Source organism: Telmatherina bonti, assembly GCF_933228915.1.
Source record: "Telmatherina bonti genome assembly, chromosome: 18".
In the NCBI taxonomy this organism is placed as follows: domain Eukaryota; kingdom Metazoa; phylum Chordata; class Actinopteri; order Atheriniformes; family Telmatherinidae; genus Telmatherina; species Telmatherina bonti.
The window spans coordinates 38,536,193-38,557,082 of record NC_136616.1 but is presented as its reverse complement, the minus strand read 5'-3'; the positions used below and the strand labels follow the sequence as shown (position 1 = coordinate 38,557,082).

The following is a 20,890-nucleotide window of genomic DNA, read 5'->3' as shown; positions in this document are numbered from 1 at the left end:
ACCACGGTCTGCTACAGACCAGGTCACCTGGGACCACGGTCTGCCACAGACCAGTTCACCTGGGACCACGGTCTGCCACAGACCAGGTCACCTGGGAACACGGTCTGCCACAGACCAGGTCACCTGGGAACACGGTCTGCCACAGACCAGGTCACCTGGGACCACGGTCTGCCACAGACCAGGTCACCTGGGACCACGGTCTGCAGAAACACATGTAACCTTGGTCTAAACTCTCTCAGGTCATGTGGACCAGGTCTGAAGGATCTCGGGTCACGTGGACCTGGTCTGAAGGATCTCAGACCTGTGGACCTAGTCTGCATTAGGTTTAGTCACCTGACGTAGAAGGTCCGGTTGGTTCTCAGACTGCCTGATGAGCTGTTCATCATCTGCTCCCTCAGGTCATGGATCTTTGCTTCAAAACGGCTGTACTCTACACACACACACACACACACACACACACACACAGCGTTACTGTGGTTACGGGAAACAAGCCAACATCAGCACTGCGAACCATGAGGAGTATGTCCATCACCTGGACCTGGATCTAGAGACAGAGGTCAGTTCATCATGAAACCCTGATCCAGATGAAACCAGATCGGAATGAGCTCACCTTCTGGTCTGTACTGGGCTGCTATGGTAACCGTCTGTCCGGCGTTCTTCAGGGCGGCTGCAGCCTGTTCATGTGTGGCGTACCTGAGATCCACGCCGTTCACCTGGACACACACACAGATTTCTGTCACATGACCTGGTTTCTGGTCAGTACCTCTGTCAGACTCCACACACATACTGGATCTGATGGACCTGGTTTTACCCCTGTGGCTCTGAGGTGGTTCTGGTTCTGTTTTGGTCCATTTATCCAACATTAAATCTTTTTTCTCTTTTAAAACCGGTCACAAATACTAACACCCAGGACCCGGCCCGAGCGCTAACACCCAGGACCCGGCCCGAGCGCTAACACCCAGGACCCGGCCCGAGCGCTAACACCCAGGACCCGGTCCGAATACTAGCACCCTGGACCCGGTCTGAATACTAACACCTAGGAGCCAGTTTCTATGTTGGTGTGTAGTGATGGGTAAGACCGACGCTTTGACGCACACACGCCACTCACGGAGCAAAACCTGAGTCGGTGCGCATTTCACTTTAAGAACATGTTACATGATGGGTACAGCTGATGTGTCGGATAAAGGAAGTAGGTCAGTCGATGAAATGCATCTCTACCAAAAGAATCACAGGTCACTCGGAACACAGTTCTGCTGTGTGGACCAATGCGACATGGAGCAAGAAAGGAAGAGTGGCCGCCCTGTAGGACCATTTTGATCTTATATCGGCAAATAAGGTATTTGATACTAACACCTAGGACCCGGTCTGAGTACTAACACCTAGGACCCAGTCTGAGTATGAACACCTAGGACCCGGTATGAGTACGAACACCTAGGACCCGGTCTGAGTATGAACACCTAGGACCCGGTCTGAGTACGAACACCTAGGACCCGGTCTGAGTACTAACACCTAGGACCCGGTCTGAGTACTAACACCTAGGACCCGGTCTGAGTACGAACACCTAGGACTCAGTCTGAGTACGAACACCTAGGACCCAGTCTGAGTACGAACACCTAGGACCCGGTCTGAGTACGAACACCTAGGACCCGGTCTGAGTACTAACACCTAGGACCCGGTCTGAGTACTAACACCTATGACCCAGTCTGAGTACTAACACCTATGACCCAGTCTGAGTACTAACACCTAGGACCCGGTCTGAGTACTAACACCTATGACCCAGTCTGAGTACTAACACCTAGGACCCGGTCTGAGTACTTACACCTAGGACCCGGTCTGAGTACTTTTACCTAGGACCCGGTCTGAGTACTTTTACCTAGGACCCGGTCTGAGTACTTACACCTAGGACTCAGTCTGAGTATTAACACCTAGTACCCGGTCTGAGTACTAACACCTAGGACCCGGTCTGAGTACGAACACCTAGGACTCAGTCTGAGTACGAACACCTAGGACCCAGTCTGAGTACTAACACCTAGGACCCGGTCTGAGTACTTACACCTAGGACCCGGTCTGAGTACTTACACCTAGGACCCAGTCTGAGTACTAACACTTAGGACCCGGTCTGAGTACTTACACCTAGGACCCGGTCTGAGTACTAACACCTAGGACCCGGTCTGAGTACTTACACCTAGGACCCGGTCTGAGTATTAACACCTAGGACCCGGTCTGAGTACTAACACCTATGACCCAGTCTGAGTACTAACACCTAGGACCTGGTCTGAGTACTTACACCTAGGACCCGGTCTGAGTACTTTTACCTAGGACCCAGTCTGAGTACTTACAACTAGGACTGAGTCTGAGTATTAACACCTATGACCCGGTCTGAGTACTAACACCTAGGACCCGGTCTGAGTACTAACACCTAGGACCCGGTCTGAGTACTTACACCTAGGACCCGGTCTGAGTATTAACACCTAGGACCCGGTCTGAGTACTAACACCTATGACCCAGTCTGAGTACTAACACCTAGGACCCGGTCTGAGTACTTACACCTAGGACCCGGTCTGAGTACTTACACCTAGGACTGAGTCTGAGTATTAACACCTAGGACCCGGTCTGAGTACTAACACCTAGGACCCGGTCTGAGTACGAACACCTAGGACTCAGTCTGAGTACGAACACCTAGGACCCGGTCTGAGTACTAACACCTATGACCCGGTCTGAGTACTAACACCTATGACCCAGTCTGAGTACTAACACCTATGACCCAGTCTGAGTACTAACACCTAGGACCCAGTCTGAGTACTTACACCTAGGACCCGGTCTGAGTACCTACACCTAGGACCCGGTCTGAGTACTTACACCTAGGACCCGGTCTGAGTACTTTTACCTAGGACCCGGTCTGAGTACTTTTACCTAGGACCCGGTCTGAGTACTTACACCTAGGACTCAGTCTGAGTATTAACACCTAGGACCCGGTCTGAGTACTAACACCTAGGACACGGCCTGAAAACTTTTACCTATGACCCAGTCTGAGTACTAACACCTGGGACCCGGTCTGAGAACTTACACCGAGGACCAAGTCTGAGTACTAATACCTAGGACCCGGTCTGAGTATTAACACCTAGGACCCGGTCTGAGTACTAACACCTAGGACCCGGTCTGGGTACTAACACCTATGACCCAGTCTGAGTACTAACACCTATGACCCAGTCTGAGTACTAACACCTAGGACCCGGTCTGAGTACTCATCCTCTAGACCCGGTCTGGGTACTCACGCTGAGGATCTGGTCCCCCTTGCGGAGTTCTCCGCTAAGGTCTGCTGGTCCTCCTGCGAGGATGAAGGAGATGAAGATCCCCTCTCCATCCTCCCCACCAACGATGTTGAACCCCAGACCGGTGGACCCGCGCTGGATGCAGACCCTGCGTGGCTCCCGGGAGTAGTCGTCCTCTCCCATCATGCCGTGGGGGATGGGGGAGTATTGCCGTGGCGATGGAGGGGGGAGGGCTTGTGGGTAATCGCACATGTAGTCCGGCTCCATGTAGGCTGCAAGGAGACAAACACAGTGATGAAACCTGGTTCTGTTCAGGACTTTATGTCTGAACCAGGTCTCAGGTCTACGTACAGCTGGTCAGGTCAGGTGGGCTGTACCGGTCCACCTGGTTGATGTACTGCGAGGTGGGCGTGGCCACCTTCAGGTAGACCACCTCTCCTGTGTTCTTCAGGGCAGACACGGCGTCTTCGTGCAGGACGTTCTCCAGAGACATGTGGTTCACCTGCCGGGTTCAGAACTCGGGTCAGAACTGGATCTGCCAGAGAACCCTATTAAAGAGAAACCTGGAGTCCGCGTACCGCCAGGATTTTGTCCCCGATCTGTAGCCGTCCGTCGCGGTGCGCCGCTCCACCCTCTATGATCTTAGTGACGTAGATGCTGTTGTCTCCAGGAACATGCTGGTTCCCAACGCCGCCTGCGATACTGAAACCTAGACCTGGACCAGAAGGGGACGTGGTCTGTCAGTCTACAGAACCTGAGAGGGAACAATCCTGGTTTTTAGCACATTATTTTATAAAGATGTTTATTATTGTTGCTTTTATTTGTTGTTGCCGTGGTGATTTCCCCTGTCTGGATGGCAGGGGGTCCGACACCGCAGCCTTATGGCTGTGGGGTGGACCCTGGTTGCTGGGTGAGGTGCCGGGCACTATGGACTGGGAGGACTGGTTCCTGGTGTGGATGGATCCCAAAGATATCGTTTCCTCACATCACCATCAAGTCAGATGTTTAAAACTTTTATATTTTATGTTTTATTTGGTTTATTTATTAGTTTGTACCTACATTCGGTTAAAGAGACAGCAGTAAGGAAGTCATGTTAGTGTGGTGGGGGTGGTCTTTGAGTGAGTGTGTGTGTGTGTGTGTGTGTGTAGTTTCTATGTTTCTATGTAGTGATGGGTAACACCGACGCTTCGACACACGCGTGAGAACATGTCACGTGACGGGTACAGCTGATGTGTCGGATAAAGGAAGCAGGTCGGTCGATGAGATGCATCTCGACCAAAAGAATCAGCGGTCAGTCGGAACGTGTGTGGACCAACGCCACATGGAGCAAGAAAGGAAGAATGTCCGCCCTGTAGGACCATTTTGATCTTATATCGGCAAATAAGGTATTTGATTTTATTATTCACTCGATGCATTCTGTACTTCAGAGTTCCTGATAGATCTTTAACTATTCAAATCCATATTAAAGTAATAAATGATCATTATATTTTACTGCAGGTTAAATGTTGCATATGTGAAACAGAGCTGTCATTTATCAACTATCATATAAAAATAAAAACATGTCCTGATTGTGAAGGCATGAGAATGAGGTCACAAGTCCACCTGGAATCCACGCAGGTATACAGACATTTCACAACATCCTCATGTTTACTGTATTAATGATGAATAGTTTTTATCATTTCATTTCTGACCACCAAGCTTCCAGAAAGCAGGCGATGGACCAGGCAGTCCTGAACTTCATCATCCAGGACTGTGAGGGGTTCAGGGAACTGCTTCAGGTCCTTCAGCCATCACGCGATGCCAACCAGGAAGGTTTGGATAGAATCATTTAGAAAGGTGTTTTATATATTCTTTTAATATTAGATTAAAATATAATGATTCTCCTCTGGTTGTCAGACTGTCAAACAACCGTTGGCCTAAAGATATGAGGAGGAACAAGAACGGGTGAAACTGGAAGAACAGCAAGCTGCGGCAGTGGGTATAACAGCTGACGTGGACATGGAGGCTTACCTGGCACTACATTAATGTGAATATGCAGTTGTGTACATGTGTGTTGGGAGCACAAGACTTTCCACAGTCACACTGCAGACAGTTTGGCCCAAGTCAAAAGGAGGATGATGGATGACTGGACCGGAACCAGTAAACCGATGCAACTCCAACATGATTTCATCTGCAAAAAGTCTCCAACTTCACCATTCCATCTGTACTCCACACATTATTAATCTAATGAAGAAATCGATGCAATGTGGTTTTATTACCAGCAGGTGTCAGTCATGAGCAACACGGTGCTGATGCAGGATCAATAGTTTGGGTAATGAGCCGACTGGTTCCACCAGACATCACCATCACTGCTGGTGTGTGACGGGTTTCAGTCGGGTGACTTCATCCTGTGAAGCTCTTTGTGTTGCGTCTGTCGTGAAAAGGGCTTTAGAAATAAAGTTTGATTTCGAACCTCTTCTCTGTGAGACCTGTAGAGGAGTCCTGAAGACCGGACGATCCAGTCCAACAGAACGAAAACTGGACCTGCTGTGGTTCTGGTCTCTGCAGACCTTCAGCATGGCGCTCCTGCAGGGTCCCAGCATCATTTAGTAACACTACTGTCAATCAGACTTTCTCATTCCCAACCTGATGGGACTCGAGTCCATCAGACACCTGATCCGAGTTCTACAGGTCAGCCAGAAACCAGGGACCCAGACCCTGATGTGGGGTCTGAACGTGACAGCAACTAAAAAAAGATCCTGAGAGTTAAAAACGTTCCAGCAGACACGGTTGGAGTTCATCTAGCCGACTCAGTAAACAAGACTCTGAATCAGGGATCAGTCCTGGTTCTGGAGGGTCTGCAGGTTTTAGAAGTTTTTCTTTTACAGTACCTGCAGGACCCGACCCTCAGGGACCAGGACTGATTCCTGATTTAGAGTCTTGTTTACTGACTCAGCTAGATGAAGTCAGGATCAGTTCCAAGCTGCTGTCGCGAAGTGAACGTTCCTGATTAATTATTTACAGTTTTCCATCAAAATGTCAACAACATTTGTCCTGGTCTAAATCAGAATCCAGAAGGTTCTGGATGGTCCAGAACCACACGTGTTTCTGATCTGGATCATCGATCTGGAATGGAAAGACTATTGACTGAAGATGTAGACGAAACTCATCCACTAGAGGGCGACAGAGCGGCAGAAATGCTCTCCTGAACACCTGTTCTCCCTTCATACCTTTGGGTCCTTTCATGAGCTTGATCTGTGTGATGCGTTCGCTCGCCGGGCGTCTCCGCAGGACGTACAGCCTGACCACAGGCCCCGCCTCCTTCAGGGCCTCCACGGCGAAGGAGTGAGTGACCTCGCGAACATCCACGTCGTTCACAAACACGATGCTGTCGTTGACCCTGAAGGACGGACAGAGGTCAGACCAACGTCTTCCTCGCTCCGAGGATGAAGGTGAGAGGGTCCATGGACGTACCTGAGACGTCCGTCCTGGGCGGCGGCTCCTCCAGGGATGATCTTAGTGATGAAGATGGACGGGTCGTCTCCGATGTGAGGATTATCGGTTCCGCCTGCGATGCTGAAGCCCAAACCCGAATTCCCCTGAAACGCACAAACACGAGTTAGGACCGGAAAGAGTCCACCTCCACCTGTCCAGGTTTACTCCACCCAACAACATCTGATACAACACACCTGTCCAGGTTTACTCCACCCAACAACATCTGATACAACACACCTGTCCAGGTTTACTCCACCCAACAACAGCTGATACAACACACCTGTCCAGGTTTACTCCACCCAACAACATCTGATACAACACACCTGTCCAGGTTTACTCCACCCAAAAACATCTGAGACAACACACCTGTCCAGGTTTACTCCACCCTCCCACAGCTGATACAACACACCTGTCCAGGTATACTCCACCCAACAACATATGATACAACACACCTGTCCAGGTTTACTCCACCCTCCCACAGCTGATACAACACACCTGTCCAGGTTTACTCCACCCTCCGAAAGCTGATATAACACACCTGTCCAGGTTTACTCCACCCTACAACAGCAGATACAACACACCTGTCCAGGTTTACTCCACCCTCCCACAGCTGATACAACACACCTGTCCAGGTTCACTCCACCCTCTGAAAGCTGATATAACACACCTGTCCAGGTTTACTCCACCCTACAACAGCTGATACAACACACCTGTCTAGGTTTACTCCACCCTCCCACACCTGATACAACACACCTGTCCAGGTTCTAACATGTTCTAACCCTGAAATGTGTTCTAACCCCTGAAACGTGTTCTAACCCTGAAATGTGTTCTAATCCTGAAACATGTTCTAACCCTGAAACATGTTCTAACCCTGAAATGTGTTCTAACCCTGAAACATGTTCTAACCCCTGAAACGTGTTCTAACCCTGAAACATGTTCTTACCGCTGAAACGTGTTCTGAACCCTGAAAAATGTTCTAACCCTGAAACATGTTCTAACCCCTGAAACGTGCTCTAACCCTGAAACGTCCTCTAACCCTGAAACATGGTCTAACCCTGAAACGTGTTCTAACCGCTGAAACATGTTCTAACCCTGAAACATGTTCTAACCCTGAAACATGTTCTTACCACTGAAACATGTTCTAACCCCTGAAACGTGTTCTAACCCTGAAACATGTTCTTACCGCTGAAACGTGTTCTGAACCCTGAAACATGTTCTAACCCTGAAACGTGTTCTAACCGCTGAAACATGTTCTAACCCTGAAACATGTTCTAACCCTGAAACATGTTCTTACCGCTGAAATGTGTTCTAACCCCTGAAACGTGTTCTAACCCTGAAACATGTTCTTACCGCTGAAACGTGTTCTGAACCCTGAAACATGTTCTAACCCTGAAACATGTTCTAACCCCTGAAACGTGCTCTAACCCTGAAACGTGCTCTAACCCTGAAACATGTTCTAACCCTGAAACATGGTCTAACCCCTGAAACGTGTTCTAACCGCTGAAACGTGTTCTAACCCTGAAACATGTTCTTACCGCTGAAACGTGTTCTGAACCCTGAAACATGTTCTAACCCTGAAACATGTTCTAACCCCTGAAACATGCTCTAACCCTGAAACGTGCTCTAACCCTGAAACATGTTCTAACCCTGAAACATGGTCTAACCCCTGAAACGTGTTCTAACCGCTGAAACATGTTCTAACCGCTGAAACGTGTTCTAACCCCTGAAACATGTTCTAACCCCTGAAACGTGTTCTAACCGCTGAAACTTCTTCTAACCACTGAAACATGTTCTAACCCTGAAACATGCTCTAACACTGAAACGTGTTCTAACCGCTGAAACTTGTTCTAACCACTGAAACATGTTCTAACCCTGAAACATGCTCTAACACTGAAACATGTTCTAACCCTGAAACATGTTCTAACCCTGAAACGTGTTCTGAACCCTTAAATGTGTTCTTACAACTGAAACATGTTCTGAACCCTGAAACATGTTCTAACCACTGAAACGTGTTCTAACCCTGAAACATGCTCTAACACTGAAACATGTTCTAACCCCTGAAACGTGTTCTAACCCCTGAAACGTGTTCTGAACCCTGAAACATGTTCTAACTGCTGAAACGTGCTCTGAACCCTGAAACATGTTCTAACCCCTGAAACATGTTCTGAACCCTGAAACATGTTCTAACCCCTGAAACATGTTCTGAACCCTGAAACATGTTCTAACCGCTGAAACGTGTTCTGAACCCTGAAATGTGTTCTAACCCTGAAACATGTTCTAACCCTGAAACATGTTCTAACCCTGAAATGTGTTCTAACCCCGAAACATGTTCTGAACCCTGAAACGTGTTCTTACCACTGAAACATTTTCTGAACCCTGAAATATGTTCTTACCACTGAAACGTGTTCTAACCCTGAAATATGTTCTAACCCTGAAACATGTTCTAACCCTGAAACATGTTCTAACCCTGAAATGTGTTCTAATCCTGAAACATGTTCTAACCCTGAAACATGTTCTAACCCTGAAACGTGTTCTAACCCTGAAACATGTTCTAACCCCTGAAACGTGTTCTAACCCTGAAACATGTTCTTACCGCTGAAACGTGTTCTGAACGCTGAAACATGTTCTAACCCTGAAACATGTTCTAACACCTGAAACGTGCTCTAACCCTGAAACGTGCTCTAACCCTGAAACATGGTCTAACCCTGAAATGTGTTCTAACCACTGAAACATGTTCTAACCCTGAAACGTGTTCTAACCCTGAAACATGTTCTAACCGCTGAAACATGTTCTAACCCCTTAAACATGTTCTAGACCTAAAACATGTTCTAACCCTGAAACGTGTTCTTACCACTGAAACATGTTCTGAACCCTGAAACATGTTCTAACTGCTGAAACGTGCTCTGAACCCTGAAACATGTTCTAACCCATGAAACATGTTCTGAACCCTGAAACATGTTCTAACCCCAGAAACATGTTCTGAACCCTGAAACATGTTCTAACCGCTGAAACGTGTTCTGAACCCTGAAATGAGTTCTAACCCTGAAACATGTTCTAACCCTGAAACATGTTCTAACCCTGAAATGTGTTCTAACCCCGAAACATGTTCTAACCGCTGAAACATGTTCTAACCCTAAAACATGTTCTAACCCTGAAACATGTTCTGAACCCTGAAATGTGTTATAACCCTGAAACATGTTCTAACCCCAGAAACATGTTCTGAACCCTGAAACATGTTCTAACCGCTGAAACGTGTTCTGAACCCTGAAATGTGTTCTAACCCTGAAACATGTTCTAACCCTGAAACATGTTCTAACCCTGAAATGTGTTCTAACCCCGAAATATGTTCTAACCGCTGAAACGTGTTCTAACCCTGAAACATGCTCTAACCGCTGAAACATGTTCTAACCCTAAAACATGTTCTAACCCTGAAATGTGTTCTAACCCTGAAACATGTTCTAACCCCTGCAACGTGTTCTAACCCTGAAACATGTTCTAACTGCTGAAACGTGCTCTGAACCCTGAAATGTGTTATAACCCTGAAACATGTTCTAACCCTGAAACATGTTCTAACCCTGAAATGTGTTCTAACCCTGAAACATGTTCTAACCCCTGCAACGTGTTCTAACCCTGAAACATGTTCAAACTGCTGAAACTTGCTCTGAACCCTGAAACATGTTCTAACCCCTGAAACATGTTCTGAACCCTGAAATATGTTCTAACCCCTGAAACATGTTCTGAACCCTGAAACATGTTCTAACCGCTGAAACGTGTTCTGAACCCTGAAACATGTTCTAACCCTGAAATGTGTTCTAACCCCGAAACATGTTCTGAACCCTGAAACGTGTTCTTACCACTGAAACATTTTCTGAACCCTGAAATATGTTCTTACCACTGAAACGTGTTCTAACCCTGAAATATGTTCTAACCCTGAAACATGTTCTAACCCTGAAACATGTTCTAACCCTGAAATGTGTTCTAATCCTGAAACATGTTCTAACCCTGAAACATGTTCTAACCCTGAAACGTGTTCTAACCCTGAAACATGTTCTAACCCCTGAAACGTGTTCTAACCCTGAAACATGTTCTTACCGCTGAAACGTGTTCTGAACCCTGAAACATGTTCTAACCCTGAAACATGTTCTAACACCTGAAACGTGCTCTAACCCTGAAACGTGCTCTAACCCTGAAACATGGTCTAACCCTGAAATGTGTTCTAACCACTGAAACATGTTCTAACCCTGAAACGTGTTCTAACCCTGAAACATGTTCTAACCGCTGAAACATGTTCTAACCCCTTAAACATGTTCTAGACCTAAAACATGTTCTAACCCTGAAACGTGTTCTTACCACTGAAACATGTTCTGAACCCTGAAACATGTTCTAACTGCTGAAACGTGCTCTGAACCCTGAAACATGTTCTAACCCATGAAACATGTTCTGAACCCTGAAACATGTTCTAACCCCAGAAACATGTTCTGAACCCTGAAACATGTTCTAACCGCTGAAACGTGTTCTGAACCCTGAAATGAGTTCTAACCCTGAAACATGTTCTAACCCTGAAACATGTTCTAACCCTGAAATGTGTTCTAACCCCGAAACATGTTCTAACCGCTGAAACATGTTCTAACCCTAAAACATGTTCTAACCCTGAAACATGTTCTGAACCCTGAAATGTGTTATAACCCTGAAACATGTTCTAACCCCAGAAACATGTTCTGAACCCTGAAACATGTTCTAACCGCTGAAACGTGTTCTGAACCCTGAAATGTGTTCTAACCCTGAAACATGTTCTAACCCTGAAACATGTTCTAACCCTGAAATGTGTTCTAACCCCGAAATATGTTCTAACCGCTGAAACGTGTTCTAACCCTGAAACATGCTCTAACCGCTGAAACATGTTCTAACCCTAAAACATGTTCTAACCCTGAAATGTGTTCTAACCCTGAAACATGTTCTAACCCCTGCAACGTGTTCTAACCCTGAAACATGTTCTAACTGCTGAAACGTGCTCTGAACCCTGAAATGTGTTATAACCCTGAAACATGTTCTAACCCTGAAACATGTTCTAACCCTGAAATGTGTTCTAACCCTGAAACATGTTCTAACCCCTGCAACGTGTTCTAACCCTGAAACATGTTCAAACTGCTGAAACTTGCTCTGAACCCTGAAACATGTTCTAACCCCTGAAACATGTTCTGAACCCTGAAATATGTTCTAACCCCTGAAACATGTTCTGAACCCTGAAACATGTTCTAACCGCTGAAACGTGTTCTGAACCCTGAAATGTGTTCTAACCCTGAAACATGTTCTAACCCTGAAATGTGTTCTAACCCTGAAACATGTTCTAACCGCTGAAACGTGTTCTAACCCTGAAACATGTTCTAACCGCTGAAACATGTTCTAACCCTGAAACATGTTCTAACCCTGAAACGTGTTCTAACCGCTGAAATGTGTTCTAACCCCTGAAAAGTGTTCTAACCCCTGAAACGTGTTCTAACCGCTGAAACGTGTTCTAACCCTGAAATGTGTTCTAACCCTGAAACATGTTCTAACCCCTGCAACGTGTTCTAACCCTGAAACATGTTCTAACTGCTGAAACGTGCTCTGAACCCTGAAACATGTTCTAATCCCTGAAACATGTTCTAAACCCTGAAACATGTTCTAACCCTGAAACATGTTCTAACCCTGAAATGTGTTCTAACCGCTGAAACGTCTTCTAACCCCTGAAACGTGTTCTAACCCCTGAAACGTGTTCTAACCGCTGAAACTTCTTCTAACCACTGAAACATGTTCTAACCCTGAAACATGTTCTGAACCCTGAAATGTGTTATAACCCTGAAACATGTTCTAACCGCTGAAACATGTTCTAACCCTAAAACATGTTCTAACCCTGAAACATGTTCTGAACCCTGAAATGTGTTATAACCCTGAAACATGTTCTAACCCCAGAAACATGTTCTGAACCCTGAAACATGTTCTAACCGCTGAAACGTGTTCTGAACCCTGAAATGTGTTCTAACCCTGAAACATGTTCTAACCCTGAAACATGTTCTAACCCTGAAATGTGTTCTTACCCCAAAATATGTTCTAACCGCTGAAACGTGTTCTAACCCTGAAACATGTTCTAACCGCTGAAACATGTTCTAACCCTAAAACATGTTGTAACCCTGAAATGTGTTCTAACCCTGAAACATGTTCTAACCCCTGCAACGTGTTCTAACCCTGAAACATGTTCTAACTGCTGAAACGTGCTCTGAACCCTGAAATGTGTTATAACCCTGAAACATGTTCTAACCCTGAAACATGTTCTAACCCTGAAATGTGTTCTAACCCTGAAACATGTTCTAACCCCTGCAACGTGTTCTAACCCTGAAACATGTTCTAACTGCTGAAACGTGCTCTGAACCCTGAAACATGTTCTAACCCCTGAAACATGTTCTAACCCTGAAAAATGTTCTAACCCCTGAAACATGTTCTGAACCCTGAAACATGTTCTAACCGCTGAAACGTGTTCTGTACCCTGAAATGTGTTCTAACCCTGAAACATGTTCTAACCCTGAAATGTGTTCTAACCCTGAAACATGTTCTAACCGCTGAAACGTGTTCTAACCCTGAAACATGTTCTAACCGCTGAAACATGTTCTAACCCTGAAACATGTTCTAACCCTGAAACGTGTTCTAACCGCTGAAATGTGTTCTAACCCCTGAAACGTGTTCTAACCCCTGAAACGTGTTCTAACCCTGAAACGTGTTCTAACCCTGAAATGTGTTCTAACCCTGAAACATGTTCTAACCCCTGCAACGTGTTCTAACCCTGAAACATGTTCTAACTGCTGAAACGTGCTCTGAACCCTGAAACATGTTCTAATCCCTGAAACATGTTCTGAACCCTGAAACATGTTCTAACCCTGAAACATGTTCTGAACCCTGAAATGTGTTCTAACCGCTGAAACGTGTTCTAACCCCTGAAACGTGTTCTAACCGCTGAAACTTCTTCTAACCACTGAAACATGTTCTAACCCTGAAACATGCTCTAACACTGAAACGTGTTCTAACCGCTGAAACTTGTTCTAACCACTGAAACATGTTCTAACCCTGAAACATGCTCTAACACTGAAACATGTTCTAACCCTGAAACATGTTCTAACCCTGAAACGTGTTCTGAACCCTGAAACGTGTTCTTACCACTGAAACATGTTCTGAACCCTGAAACGTGTTCTAACCCCTGAAACGTGTTCTAACCCTGAAACATGCTCTAACACTGAAACATGTTCTAACCCCTGAAACGTGTTCTAACCCCTGAAACGTGTTCTGAACCCTAAAACATGTTCTAACCCTGAAACGTGTTCTAACGGCAGAAACGTGTTCTAACCCTGAAACGTGTTCTAACCGCTGAAACATTTTCTAACCCTGAAACATGTTCTAACCCTGAAACGTGTTCTAAACCCTGAAACATGTTCTTACCACTGAAACATGTTCTAACCCTGAAATGTTTTCTAATCCTGAAACATGTTCTAACCCTGAAACATGTTCTAACCCTGAAATGTGTTCTAACCCTGAAACATGTTCTAACCCCTGTAATGTGTTCTAACCCTGAAACATGTTCTGAACCCTGAAACATGTTCTGGACCCCTGAAACATGTTCTGAACCCTGAAACATGTTCTAACCGCTGAAACGTGTTGTGAACCCTGAAATGTGTTATAACCCTGAAACATGTTCTAACCCTGAAACATGTTCTAACCCTGAAATGTGTTCTAACCCTGAAACATGTTCTAACCCCTGCAACGTGTTCTAACCCTGAAACATGTTCTAACTGCTGAAACGTGCTCTGAACCCTGAAACAGGTTCTAACCCCTGAAACATGTTCTGAACCCTGAAACATGTTTTAACCCCTGAAACATGTTCTGAACCCTGAAACATGTTCTAACCTCTGAAACGTGTTCTGAACCCTGAAATGTGTTCTAACCCTGAAACATGTTCTAACCCTGAAACATGTTCTAACCCTGAAATGTGTTCTAACCGCTGAAACGTGTTCTAACCCCTGAAACGTGTTCTAACCCCTGAAACATGCTCTAACACTGAAACGTGTTCTAACCGCTGAAACTTGTTCTAACCACTGAAACATGTTCTAACCCTGAAACATGCTCTAACACTGAAACATGTTCTAACCCTGAAACATGTTCTAACCCTGAAACGTGTTCTGAACCCTGAAACGTGTTCTTACCACTGAAACATGTTCTGAACCCTGAAACATGTTCTAACCACTGAAACGTGTTCTAACCCTGAAACATGCTCTAACACTGAAACATGTTCTAACCCCTGAAACGTGTTCTAACCCCTGAAACGTGTTCTGAACCCTAAAACATGTTCTAACCCTGAAACGTGTTCTAACGGCAGAAACGTGTTCTAACCCTGAAACGTGTTCTAACCGCTGAAACATTTTCTAACCCTGAAACATGTTCTAACCCTGAAACGTGTTCTAAACCCTGAAACATGTTCTTACCACTGAAACATGTTCTAACCCTGAAATGTTTTCTAATCCTGAAACATGTTCTAACCCTGAAACATGGTCTAACCCTGAAATGTGTTCTAACCCTGAAACATGTTCTAACCCCTGTAATGTGTTCTAACCCTGAAACATGTTCTGAACCCTGAAACATGTTCTGAACCCCTGAAACATGTTCTGAACCCTGAAACATGTTCTAACCGCTGAAACGTGTTGTGAACCCTGAAATGTGTTATAACCCTGAAACATGTTCTAACCCTGAAACATGTTCTAACCCTGAAATGTGTTCTAACCCTGAAACATGTTCTAACCCCTGCAACGTGTTCTAACCCTGAAACATGTTCTAACTGCTGAAACGTGCTCTGAACCCTGAAACATGTTCTAACCCCTGAAACATGTTCTGAACCCTGAAACATGTTCTAACCCCTGAAACATGTTCTGAACCCTGAAATATGTTCTAACCGCTGAAACGTGTTCTGAACCCTGAAATGTGTTCTAACCCTGAAACATGTTCTAACCCTGAAACATGTTCTAACCCTGAAATGTGTTCTAACCCCGAAACATGTTCTAACCGCTGAAACGTGTTCTAACCCTGAAACATGTTCTAACCGCTGAAACATGTTCTAACCCTAAAACATGTTCTAACCCTGAAACATGTTCTGAACCCTGAAACATGTTCTAACCCCTGAAACATGTTCTGAACCCTGAAACATGTTCTAACCGCTGAAACGTGTTCTGAACCCTGAAATGTGTTATAACCCTGAAACATGTTCTAACCCTGAAACATGTTCTAACCCTGAAATGTGTTCTAACCCTGAAACATGTTCTAACCCCTACAACGTGTTCTAACCCTGAAACATGTTCTAACTGCTGAAACGTGCTCTGAACCCTGAAACATGTTCTAACCCCTGAAACATGTTCTGAACCCTGAAACATGTTCTAACCCCTGAAACATGTTCTGAACCCTGAAACATGTTCTAACCGCTGAAACGTGTTCTGAACCCTGAAACGTGTTCTAACCCTGAAACATGTTCTAACCCTGAAACATGTTCTAACCCTGAAATGTGTTCTAACCCCGAAACATGTTCTAACCGCTGAAACGTGTTCTAACCATGAAACATGTTCTAACCACTGAAACATGTTCTAACCCTAAAACATGTTCTAACCCTGAAACATGTTCTGAACTCTGAAATGTGTTATAACCCTGAAACATGTTCTAACCCTGAAACATGTTCTAACCCTGAAATGTGTTCTAACCCTGAAACATGTTCTAACCCCTGCAACGTGTTCTAACCCTGAAACATGTTCTAACTGCTGAAACGTGCTCTGAACCCTGAAACATGTTCTAACCCCTGAAACATGTTCTGAACCCTGAAACATGTTCTAACCCCTGAAACATGTTCTGAACCCTGAAACATGTTCTAACCGCTGAAACGTGTTCTGAACCCTGAAATGTGTTCTAACCCTGAAACATGTTCTAACCCTGAAATGTGTTCTAACCCCGAAACATGTTCTAACCGCTGAAACGTGTTCTAACCCTGAAACATGTTCTAACCGCTGAAACATGTTCTAACCCTGAAACATGTTCTAACCCTGAAACGTGTTCTAACCGCTGAAATGGGTTCTAACCCCTGAAACGTGTTCTAACCCCTGAAACATGTTCTAACCGCTGAAACGTGTTCTAACCCTGAAACATGTTCTAACCACTGAAACATGTTCTAACCCTGAAATATGTTCTAACCGCTGAAACGTGTTCTGAACCCTGAAATGTGTTCTAACCCTGAAACATGTTCTAACCCTGAAACATGTTCTAACCCTGAAATGTGTTCTAACCCCGAAACATGTTCTAACCGCTGAAACGTGTTCTAACCCTGAAACATGTTCTAACCGCTGAAACATGTTCTAACCCTAAAACATGTTCTAACCCTGAAACATGTTCTGAACCCTGAAACATGTTCTAACCCCTGAAACATGTTCTGAACCCTGAAACATGTTCTAACCGCTGAAACGTGTTCTGAACCCTGAAATGTGTTATAACCCTGAAACATGTTCTAACCCTGAAACATGTTCTAACCCTGAAATGTGTTCTAACCCTGAAACATGTTCTAACCCCTACAACGTGTTCTAACCCTGAAACATGTTCTAACTGCTGAAACGTGCTCTGAACCCTGAAACATGTTCTAACCCCTGAAACATGTTCTGAACCCTGAAACATGTTCTAACCCCTGAAACATGTTCTGAACCCTGAAACATGTTCTAACCGCTGAAACGTGTTCTGAACCCTGAAACGTGTTCTAACCCTGAAACATGTTCTAACCCTGAAACATGTTCTAACCCTGAAATGTGTTCTAACCCCGAAACATGTTCTAACCGCTGAAACGTGTTCTAACCCTGAAACATGTTCTAACCACTGAAACATGTTCTAACCCTAAAACATGTTCTAACCCTGAAACATGTTCTGAACTCTGAAATGTGTTATAACCCTGAAACATGTTCTAACCCTGAAACATGTTCTAACCCTGAAATGTGTTCTAACCCTGAAACATGTTCTAACCCCTGCAACGTGTTCTAACCCTGAAACATGTTCTAACTGCTGAAACGTGCTCTGAACCCTGAAACATGTTCTAACCCCTGAAACATGTTCTGAACCCTGAAACATGTTCTAACCCCTGAAACATGTTCTGAACCCTGAAACATGTTCTAACCGCTGAAACGTGTTCTGAACCCTGAAATGTGTTCTAACCCTGAAACATGTTCTAACCCTGAAATGTGTTCTAACCCCGAAACATGTTCTAACCGCTGAAACGTGTTCTAACCCTGAAACATGTTCTAACCGCTGAAACATGTTCTAACCCTGAAACATGTTCTAACCCTGAAACGTGTTCTAACCGCTGAAATGGGTTCTAACCCCTGAAACGTGTTCTAACCCCTGAAACATGTTCTAACCGCTGAAACGTGTTCTAACCCTGAAACATGTTCTAACCACTGAAACATGTTCTAACCCTGAAACATGTTCTAATCCTGAAACGTGTTCTGAACCCTGAAACGTGTTCTTACCACTGAAAGATGTTCTGAACCCTGAAACATGTTCTAACCACTGAAACGTGTTCTAACCCTGAAACATGTTCTAACCCCTGTAATGTGTTCTAAACCTGAAACATGTTCTGAACCCTGAAACATGTTCTAACCCCTTAAACATGTTCTGAACCCTGAAACATGTTCTAACCGCTGAAACGTGTTCTGAACCCTGAAATGTGTTCTAACCCTGAAACATGTTCTAACCCTGAAACATGTTCTAACCCTGAAATGTGTTCTAACCCTGAAACATGTTCTAACCCCTGCAACGTGTTCTAACCCTGAAACATGTTCTAACTGCTGAAACGTGCTCTGTACCCTGAAACATGTTCTAACCCCTGAAACATGTTCTGAACCCTGAAACATGTTCTAACCCCTGAAACATGTTCTGAACCCTGAAACATGTTCTAACCGCTGAAACGTGTTCTGAACATTGAAATGTGTTCTAACCCTGAAACATGTTCTAACCCTGAAACATGTTCTAACCCTGAAATGTGTTCTAACCCCGAAACATGTTATAACCGCTGAAACGTGTTCTAACCCTGAAACATGTTCTAACCGCTGAAACATGTTCTAACCCTGAAACATGTTCTAACCCTGAAACATGTTCTGAACCCTGAAATGTGTTATAACCCTGAAACATGTTCTAACCCTGAAACATGTTCTAACCCTGAAATGTGTTCTAACCCTGAAACATGTTCTAACCCCTGCAACGTGTTCTAACCCTGAAACATGTTCTAACTGCTGAAACGTGCTCTGAACCCTGAAACATGTTCTAACCCCTGAAACATGTTCTGAACCCTGAAACATGTTCTAACCCCTGAAACATGTTCTGAACCCTGAAACATGTTCTAACCGCTGAAATGTGTTCTGAACCCTGAAATGTGTTCTAACCCTGAAACATGTTCTAACCCTGAAATGTGTTCTAACCCTGAAACATGTTCTAACCGCTGAAACGTGTTCTAACCCTGAAACATGTTCTAACCGCTGAAACATGTTCTAACCCTGAAACATGTTCTAACCCTGAAACGTGTTCTAACTGCTGAAATGTGTTCTAACCCCTGAAACATGTTCTAATCCTGAAACGTGTTCTGAACCCTGAAACGTGTTCTTACCACTGAAAGATGTTCTGAACCCTGAAACATGTTCTAACCACTGAAACGTGTTCTAACCCTGAAACATGTTCTAACCCCTGTAATGTGTTCTAAACCTGAAACATGTTCTGAACCCTGAAACATGTTCTAACCCCTGAAACATGTTCTGAACCCTGAAACATGTTCTAACCGCTGAAACGTGTTCTGAACCCTGAAATGTGTTCTAACCCTGAAACATGTTCTAACCCTGAAACATGTTCTAACCCTGAAATGTGTTCTAACCCTGAAACATGTTCTAACCCCTGCAACGTGTTCTAACCCTGAAACATGTTCTAACTGCTGAAACGTGCTCTGTACCCTGAAACATGTTCTAACCCCTGAAACATGTTCTGAACCCTGAAACATGTTCTAACCCCTGAAACATGTTCTGAACCCTGAAACATGTTCTAACCGCTGAAACGTGTTCTGAACATTGAAACATGTTCTAACCCTGAAACATGTTCTAACCCTGAAACATGTTCTAACCCTGAAATGTGTTCTAACCCCGAAACATGTTATAACCGCTGAAACGTGTTCTAACCCTGAAACATGTTCTAACCGCTGAAACATGTTCTAACCCTGAAACATGTTCTAACCCTGAAACATGTTCTGAACCCTGAAATGTGTTATAACCCTGAAACATGTTCTAACCCTGAAACATGTTCTAACCCTGAAATGTGTTCTAACCCTGAAACATGTTCTAACCCCTGCAACGTGTTCTAACCCTGAAACATGTTCTAACTGCTGAAACGTGCTCTGAACCCTGAAACATGTTCTAACCCCTGAAACATGTTCTGAACCCTGAAACATGTTCTAACCCCTGAAACATGTTCTGAACCCTGAAACATGTTCTAACCGCTGAAATGTGTTCTGAACCCTGAAATGTGTTCTAACCCTGAAACATGTTCTAACCCTGAAATGTGTTCTAACCCTGAAACATGTTCTAACCGCTGAAACGTGTTCTAACCCTGAAACATGTTCTAACCGCTGAAACATGTTCTAACCCTGAAACATGTTCTAACCCTGAAACGTGTTCTAACTGCTGAAATGTGTTCTAACCCCTGAAACGTGTTCTAACCCCTGAAACGTGTTCTAACCGCTGAAACGTGTTCTAACCACTGAAACATGTTCTAACCCTGAAACATGTTCTAACCCTGAAACGTGTTCTGAACCCTGAAACGTGTTCTTACCACTGAAACATGTTCTGAACCCTGAAACATGTTCTAACCACTGAAACGTGTTCTAACCCTGAAACATGCTCTAACACTGAAACATGTTCTAACCCCTGAAACGTGTTCTAACCCCTGAAACGTGTTCTGAACCCTGAAACGTGTTCTTACCACTGAAACATGTTCTGAACCCTGAAACATGTTCTTACCACTGAAACGTGTTCTAACCCTGAAACATGTTCTAACCCTGAAACATG

The 20,890-nt window shown here is 44.7% G+C and overlaps 1 protein-coding gene across 2 annotated transcripts in view; it reads right to left on the bottom strand.

Annotated features, from left to right (window-relative positions):
* LOC306769438 (disks large homolog 4-like) overlaps positions 1–20,890 on the bottom strand; it is a gene marked incomplete at both ends in the record, with an annotated part of 206,243 nt that overhangs the window by 57,916 nt on the left and 127,437 nt on the right. For both annotated transcript variants that reach the window (XM_079258043.1, XM_079258042.1), the window contains 7 exons: positions 334–430; positions 611–713; positions 3,276–3,544; positions 3,624–3,774; positions 3,851–3,987; positions 6,482–6,651; positions 6,726–6,850. In XM_079258043.1, coding sequence (XP_079114169.1) covers positions 334–430; positions 611–713; positions 3,276–3,544; positions 3,624–3,774; positions 3,851–3,987; positions 6,482–6,651; positions 6,726–6,850 — 1,052 coding nt within the window. The remainder of the gene's footprint in view (positions 1–333; positions 431–610; positions 714–3,275; positions 3,545–3,623; positions 3,775–3,850; positions 3,988–6,481; positions 6,652–6,725; positions 6,851–20,890) is intronic.